The 8,633-nt window shown below is 44.9% G+C and overlaps 1 protein-coding gene across 1 annotated transcript in view; it reads left to right on the top strand.

Annotated features, from left to right (window-relative positions):
• Positions 1-1,075: 1,075 nt before the first annotated feature.
• Positions 1,076-8,633, top strand: part of GRIP2 (glutamate receptor interacting protein 2) — a 286,822-nt gene continuing 279,264 nt past the window's right edge. Inside the window, exon 1 of the mRNA XM_026857408.1 lies at positions 1,076-1,145. Coding sequence (XP_026713209.1) covers positions 1,091-1,145 — 55 coding nt within the window. The 5' untranslated portion in view covers positions 1,076-1,090. The remainder of the gene's footprint in view (positions 1,146-8,633) is intronic.

The raw sequence follows: 8,633 nt of genomic DNA, 5'->3' as shown, positions 1-8,633 counted from the left end.
TTGTAGCCCAGTGGTAACTGCAGCAATTCCAGCGTGGCTGGCACTTATTAGTTAGTTAGGATTGGGAATTGAGCCACAGACCTTTTGGTCCTGTGCCTAGCTCTGTTCCTGACTGAGTGTAGGGCTTCGAGCAAAATACAATTATCGTTTAGTTGCTCGGAGTGGTGGGGAATTTGTCAGTTGAAATTAATGGGACTGAGGAGTTCTGTGCCACTTGGAAAACCAGTCTGCAGACCTCTGCATGCCCCAGTCTTCACATCTGCAGGCAGGGATAATGACTACACTTTAAAAGGTTTTGATGCTCAGATCAAAACACATATGAAAGTGCAATTACTGAGTGTAACTTCATGACTGTCTTTCTCTGCTCAACATCTTCATACTCAGAATTATGCTAACTGTGCCAAATATTTGGAAAAATGATCAGAATGTGGTAGAATATGACTTTCTGGCACAGGGTTGCAAATCTCTTGCAGCACATTGCTGGACAGAACAAAAAGTTCTGTTTAAGTCTGTAGAAATTTCCTTCTACAGTAATGATCTGTGTTGTGAGTTTACCAGCTATCTAATCTAGTTTCCATCCATTACATGAAGTGATAATCCTCCAGCAAATTAGGTGCTGTTAGCAGCATTTCTGTCAGCCTGGGTATGACTGCACATCGAGGCAACCTGCCTTTGAGGAATTTCAACATGCGCCTTAGTCATGCTGCTTCCTCAGCCTCTGGAGACTGCATTTCAAATATTACACAAAGCTGAGCTGTCCCTCTTGCTTGTTTAATTGTATTTATTTTGCTTTTCCTCCCTGCACCACCTGCCAAGCGTGTTTGGCCATACAAAGGGATGGCTCCTGGGTTGGTTTTCTGGAATAGCCATTGTAATTGGCTTTTTGACATATCTTGTCCTACTTTATTAGAATTCCTTCACTGCCACTGTGCTTACACAGGGGCTTTTTAGTAAGTGGGCTGGGGATCAGAAAGCAAAAAACTTGCGAACCAGGCCATGATGCTTGGTTTCTCTAGGGCTTGCTATGAGGTGAGGCTTGCTCCGTGATGAACCCTGTCCTGCTCTGGCAGCCAGCGCTGCCCCCGCCGCCATGCCGGGCTGGAGGAAGAGCCTCGCCCTGTGCCTGCAGCGGATGCAAGAGGACGGTGAGCACGGCCCGGGGGGAGAGGAGGGCTGGAGGGGCTCGGATTTATCCTCCACCTCGCCTTTGGGGTTTTCTTTTTTGGGGGGTGGTGGTGTGGTGTGTGTGCTCCCTGGTTCGGGGGGGCAATTCTCTGCTGGCATGGAGCTCCGCGAATGACGGGGCTAGAGGGGGGATGCGCTTCGTGCCGGTAAACTTTGCTGCAGCAAATCTGTCCTTCCATCTCTGAGCTTTCTTAGTCTCCGCTTTATTTTCTTTTTTTTTCCTCTCCTCATTTCAGTGGTGGGGATAAGCCTGTGCGAGCGGTGGGTGCGCGGTCCTTTCTGGATATTTAGAGGGGCTTGTAGCATCTGAGCTCTAACTTTCTAAAGCTACTGGTGCTGCTGTTTTCAGCTGGTAATTCTCCCCAGTGCCCAACTACAACTGGGGGTTAAAGGGTTTGAAAACTGCACAGAGGATGCGTCGCGGTAACCTGTTTCTTATTGTGCTGCTTACTGTTGCTCACAGTGACTGTGAATTATTTTGTTTACGTGCTCACGAGTGTGATGTTAAATAAATGCTGGACCTGCAGCTCATGACAGTCGGGAGAAGACCTCCACAAGGTGGCACAACATAAGGAAGGTTTAAACCTTGCTCTCCAGCTCCTGCGTTTATAGATGAACAGAAATAAGAGTGGTGGGGAAAGTTTATGTCTACAAAATGAAGTGCAGTTCCCATGTGATCTCATAAGATCCAGGTGAAGGAGTGTTCTGGGATGAGCAGAAGTAAGCGGGAATGTATGTCTTGCTAACCTCAGGTGTTTTGGTGCAAGTGGTTAACAGCAGGTTTTTCTTTTGCATCCCTTTCCCTGGCTTCTTTAGGTTTTGGGCTGGTAAGCAAACTTAGAAAATATCTGAAGTGGCATTGTTGCATCACTTGGTGTGAGTAATGCAAAAAAGAGGGAATTCTCTGGTCATGCTGGCTAATAAACACGGAGAGAAACTGTGCTGTTGGATGCCCTGTAAGGTGTCAGGACAGAGCCCTTAAGCTGCTGAGTCTGCTGCTGCTTTCTTGCTCCCACTGCTTTGGGAGAACACCATCTATTTTTGATGTTAGACCCCTCTGGGACCACGGCTTCTACTCAGGGACTGCAGCCATCAAAGAGAGAGCTGCTAAAAATCTTGTGTTGTTAGAAGGGGAAATCAATCCCCTGTTGGACACACTGAGACTTGTCGGTGTGGATTCAGCCCTGTTACGGCGCAGTGCTTTGTGATGCTGCTCTGCTGCAGCTGACAGGGATGCTCTTGCACCGCTGGACCAGGGGTGGCTTTAGGGGCATTATAAAACAGTTACAGCACTGCCGCGGTACAGCTGTATAGGGTCAGCATGTTTGCCAGGTTAGTTTCTCTGTTACTTCATATGTATGTACTGGCTCTTGTCTCTGGGGTCTACGTAATGCCTCTCCTCCTCTGCCCTCCCTCTGACTTCAGTCCCAGCACTGCAGTGAGTCTGTGACTGGTGTGCATCCCTTCAAGTACGTTGGGCGTTTTCCCAAGTAATGTTGCGTTTATTTCCACGAGTGGCTCGAAAGTAGTTGGTCTCTGGCAGTCACCCTTTAGTTAATCACAGAATGGTTTGTCTGGAGGAATAAATCTTGCAGGCTCGAGCTGATGTGCTGTGTAGAGGAGGAAGTATATGCCTGCTAAAGAATGTGCTGAGTTTGTAGGGAACTTCTTTCCCCTTCCCCCAAGGTGACCAGTTAGATGGTTGTATTACAGCACATAACTCTGCAGGGGTAGCAGAGGAGGTATTGGTAATGTTTTTGTGGCACTGCAGCGTTAACAGGTATGGTTACGGGGTTTAACTGGATGCTAGAGAAGGTTTTGCATCGTGTCATATATAATGCTGCCAAGAAATCTCTGCAGGGTTCTGTTCAGATTTTGATTATTGCAAGTCAACCTCCAACCAGTCTATGAAGAAATACTGACCTCTGGTTTTCCTTATTCAAAACAAGTTACGTCTGTGTCTCCATGCCTATGCAGATGTGGCAGTTTTTGTTTCAGATATCTAAGCTGGGGAGCTTCTCCCCAGGGCATGCATGCGTGCTCTGGCCTATGAGCATGTTCGATTCCTCTGAGGACCACGGTGCTCAGGTTTCCAAAGGAAATGTCCTGGCATTCAGCAGAGGCACAATTGTGATTAGAAGAGTGGTATATTTTGGTTACTGAATATTAATGTGATGAGCATCTCTTGCAATTTGCAGCCATTCAGTGCTGGGTTGGAAGCTTCATTAATCACAGTTGGTATTCAAAAGGTCAGCCGTGGTAAGTCACACAGGGAAATGCAAGATACACGTGAACTGTGCTGAACTGTGACTGCCATTTCAAAACGCCACCCACAGTGAGTTTTCTTGTGTGTATTTTGCCGTAAAATTTATGTCCCTTGAGGGATGGGTCCCCTGACCATTTCAGAGAAATGCTTCATTCTGTAATGTATTGTTGTTCCCCACTGCAAGAGGGTTGTACATGGGGTGTGCTACTCCTTACTCCATTTCATGCAGGAAAAAAAAAGAATTAATGTTAATAGCTTGGAAATTCTTGGTGGAAAATGTGTTGCCTCCAGCCTGTATTGATAATGGCCCTGTTACTCCCAAGTCAGGCGGTTGATATGCTTCTCTCTGTGTAACTGTGGAGTTGTCTCGGACCTGAGAGCGGAGGTTAGAGCATACAGCCTGGCAGTTCTGTCCGTAGCTGAGTGTACAGAGCTGTGCGGCCAGATCTGCTGATTTACCTCCCTGTGAGATGGCCCTCTCTCAGGGCGGTGGAGAGTGCTAACTGGCCATGTCAGACCCTTTCCCATCTCGACTTTTCCCTTCGTGCTGCTGTCCTTTATGTGAGGACTGCAGGATTTGGACTGCATTCTTGCTGCTCCCAGGCTTTCAGTAGCAAAAGAAGCAAAGGCTAATTTCTGCTTTGGGAGCATGAATGTATGTGGGCAGGTGGGAAAGTCTCTGGGGGTTTTGGCACATCTGAGTGGATGTAGAAACTGGATGTCTAGGAAGGATAAACTGTATCTGCAAACTGAACAGTGGAGATGCTTTTATCCTGACTTATGAAAATAAGTGTTATCTAGATGCACATAACTTGTATAACATGGGTCACAGTAGTGGGCAGACACCCTTTGCTAAACCTGAGACATTTTTCTCCTTCTACTGGGAGGAAACTCAGAGTTTGAGTGTAAATTTAGGTTGTTGATATAATTCCCCTTCCTCCCCCAGATGGTTTTCTTTTAGTAAAACCAGAAAATTTGACTCTCACCTTAAAACTCCAGTATGATGCCTTATTAAAGAAAAAAAACCAAAACACCTCAAACCTTAAGAAAGGCTGATGTAATGGGGTTATAAAATGTCAAGTGAGTTACCTACCCCTTGCATGAATCATGGGGCAGCTGGAAAGGAGCTGGCGAAAGGGACAGCTCAGACTTGCTCCAAAAAGTGACAATATTGCAGGATTGCGTTGCTGCTGTTTGCTTCCTTCCCTTGTATACGGCTCTGTGCTGGTTACCTTGGAAACAGCTGTAGGAGTATATAGGGGCATTTTGCTGCTGTGCAGCCATGGGCAGAGATGTCCTGTGGTGCGTGGGGAAAGGGAGATGCTTTGTGGTGCAGGTTGATTTGCAGGATGAGGGCAACAAAGTAAAAACCCGTTGCAAGATCCTGCCTTATCTTGCTGCAGGTGCAATTTGGCAGGAGTGGGACCCTGAGGAAAATTTAGCGGGGGGGTGGTTTTTCATGGTTTTGGCAGAGCTACTTAAATTTTTATAATGGGAAGGTAAAAATATCACAGCAGTCTGTCTTGAGGGGGTTTATAACAGCTGGGCTATAAACATCAGCTTTTTATTCTGTCCTCAGAACAGAGTACTGGGATGTTGTGCTCCATAGCTGTGAAACTATGATTATGGCTGAAAATGGGATTTTTCTTCACTTAATCACACACATCAAGGAGAAACATCCCAATAAGATGGAAATCTGCTGGTTTTGCATGATTAGCAGAAAATTAGAAGATCTTTCTTTGAGTTCCCTGTTGTTTGTGATACGCATGTGTAATGTGTAGAATAACTAAAATAGAGTAACTGTTAAAAGTAATGTGAATTGTCTTTTGTTCACTTACCCATAAACATTTTGATCTTGCAAACTGTGTGGTATGCATAACTTGAAATCAGGTGAACTGTTCTGCTGCTTAAAATTAAGTGCTTGCTCTCGTGCTTGCCACATCAGAAATAATTTGGTCATTCAGAAAGGAGGTTTTGGTATTTATCAAGTTGTCTTAGGACCATATTTCAGTGCCAGGTTGAGTCTGTTCAGTTTTAATATGTTGCCTTACAGAGTCTTTTTGTCCAAACCTACAATGACATGATCTATTGTACTGGCACTTAATTTTCACTAAAGAAATTCAACTGGATAGCTGTCACTTAAATAGCGTGCAACTGAGCTGCTCTGTGGTTGAATGACTGTTATGTCTGTCGGCTGAATGCAGAGCACTAATATATTCCTGTGTGTGATACTCTTACTTTACGGTGCATCCAAGCTTTGTCAGAGATGAGGACTTGCACACACAGCGCTCAGGAATTTATGGGCTGCTGTTTGTTGGTAATACTCATTATACAGGCCATTGCTTTTAAACAAAATGTAAAAATAGAGGTTCTGACCCTCCAGTGAAGTGTGGTGGGGAATTAGGATTGCTTGAAGGCTGTGGTGGTAATGCTTAAGGGATAATGTTCATTCATCAAACTGATGGGACAGCCAGAGCAAATCCTGCTAGACTTTGATGGGGTCTTTTTCGTTCATTAATATGTTGATGTGGATTTGGCACCCATCAAGTGAGAGAGTAATAGCTGCACCCGAGCACTGTGCTTGCCTGCTCCCCTCCTCTCTGGCTGTCACGCTGTCATGCTGCTCTGAGTTTGGGCTGCTGCTTTTGATCCTGTACTTCAGCAATCATAAAATTCAGCTCTGATTGAGAAGTTCTGCACAGCTTAGGGATGAAGCCACAAGAGTTTTACAGAATGACTCTAAAGCCTCGTTGGAATTTGATTAAAGACAGAGATTGATCATTGTTTTGCTTTTTGAAGCGATCTGCCAGATTTTACAACCTGACTGCAATCCTAGACTCACAGAATTTGGCTGTATGAGACTGTATGGACATCAAGCAGCTCTGCTCTCTCTCCTGCTTAAGCTGTTTACACTCTGTAGGGCTTCTTGCAAAAGAGTTTTTATTAGCAATGTTGAGTGATGATGCTCAGTGTTGAGCAAATGCATCAGCTGCAGTGGTTTGGCATGCTCTTCCTGTAGAGGTGCCAAGGTTGGAAAGTGGTGGGGCAACCTTTCAGGAAGCTGAAGACCTTGATGGAAACCATGAATTGTGGTAGTGAGGAGAATTTCAGAGTGAGAAGAATTGCCAGATCTGTCTGGATTCAGGCCATGCTTGTTGTTCTCCGAACCTGTTGGTGTTGCTATGGGCTTGTGCCAAGTGTAGTGGAAAAGCATGTGGGCAATTCCCAGGAAATGGATGTGGCCTTTGGAACTGCTCCAGTCCTGAGCTGTGATTGCAGCTGCTGACCCAGAGGTCCTCTGATGCTCTGGGTTTCACTGAGATAAAGATTGCTCAGGTTAAACTGAGGTGTGTGGCAAGTCTAAGAGGCAGATGATTTGCTCTACCTGTTTTTTTGTTTGCTGTTTCTCTCCTCTAAGCAGACCCAAGTGCAGGGGAGCTGCCTAGTTACGCCCCCCGCCAGACCCTTGCTGGATGCATAGCTGAAGGAGGGTCCTCCACCACAGCATGTGCTCTGTACCAGCTTATCTCTTTCTGTGGTTAGAACTCTGTAGGCCTTCCTATGTGTGTCCCATTTTAGAATTAAAGTCTATTTTGTTATTTATCTGACTTCATTATAGTGGAATAAAATTACTTACTTTGAAACAGAAGTGAATTTACAGAGGTGTAAATACAGTAGAATATTACCACGGTATAGCTCTGTTGAAATTATCCTTCATCGATGACCCCAAAGATAGTGAATTGGACATTTTTGGGGAGCTGCATCACTTAAATAAAGCCACATCTCCTAAAATTCACTCCTAACCCTTGAAGTTCAGAGCAGTGATCTATGCCTGAAAGGCCTGTGTCATGTCTAGAGCGAGTTGAAAACTGACTGTGTTTTTCCTGACATGATCCCTTTTCCCAGAGGAGCCACAAGTCTGCTCCAGTGAATACTGGTGATGACCCCACATGTATGGGAACTGCTCCTGTTTGTGTTCCTGAAACAAGTATAGCCACTGTGGATTGATACTGGTGTAACTGGAATTGGAGCATGTGTAGTACTTGCTCTGGAAAACAAATCCAATGCTGATGGCCTCTGGAAACAGTAGCTTCTCTTCTGCAGTGCTTGGCCTGGGTGAACCACACACTGGGATAAAACATCTCCTCTTGGAAGGGATGCATTTTGTCCAGTTATACTTCATCTTCCTACGGACTCCTTCCATTGAGAGGAAAAGTAATGAAGCTTTCCATTTTGAATTCAAGGAGGGTTGGTTTTTTCAGCCCTCTTGTTTTGTCAAGAGAATGAATTACCTCTTTTATTTTCTCCCATTTTTTTCCTCTTCTCTTTTGTCTTCAGAAGATGAAGTAATTCAAATAAGATAACTAAACCAAATAAATTTTACAATTATGGTGATTTTGCTGTTACTGACTTTCCCCCCTCATTAATGTTATATGAACTTGGCATCTAGTAATTACTGGCTTTTGCTTTTGAGCCAGAACTGTTTTCTGGCTCCAGCAAAATTTGCTGATTCTGCTGATAGCACTGGGAGAACAGCTTTCCACTGGGAAATTAGTTCCCTCAAACATATTTTCCTCTGACAGCTTCAGGTGTTTTGCATCAAGACCACTCTGCATTTAAGGAGAAGGGGGCTACCATGTGCTGTCTGAGATCAAGGAAATGCTAGGCATTAAGATGTGGTTAGATCCATGTCTTATCTGTGTATTTAAGAAGAGGTGTCAGTGACCCTGCCAACTAAACTGCTATGTCTTGATGAGTAGAAACCTCTTGCTGAGGCTGCAAAATAAATTCAATTCTACGCTTTTCAAGCTGTCTATGAAGCAACACACTTTTTTGTTTAACAACTTCATTTCCGCTGTGAACAAGGCATTACAGAGCTTTCTTTTTAAGTGATATTAACCTCAGCTGCTGCTTTGTTGCCAGAGTCAGAGGCTATTCTGAGTACTTATTTGGATTATAGGTGTTTTCACCTTTTCTTGTACATGTGATGCTGTTAGTCATCTTGGTGACACCTCATTCATCTGTGCAGAGAAATAAAGGTTCTGGCTCACATTTGAGTGTTGCCTCATACAATCCAAGAGGGGAGCTGCTGCTAGAGGCAACGATTACATCAAGCTTGAGAGCTCTCACTTGGGTCCTGCGGGCTGGAGCTGAGGTTGGCCTCTGGATTTCCCCCCCCCCC

Source organism: Athene cunicularia (genome assembly GCF_003259725.1).
Source record: "Athene cunicularia isolate RWA chromosome 12 unlocalized genomic scaffold, athCun1 chr12_part1, whole genome shotgun sequence".
Lineage (NCBI taxonomy): Eukaryota > Metazoa > Chordata > Aves > Strigiformes > Strigidae > Athene > Athene cunicularia.
The sequence above is the reverse complement of the archived record's forward strand: the minus strand, read 5'-3'. Positions and strand labels throughout refer to the sequence as shown.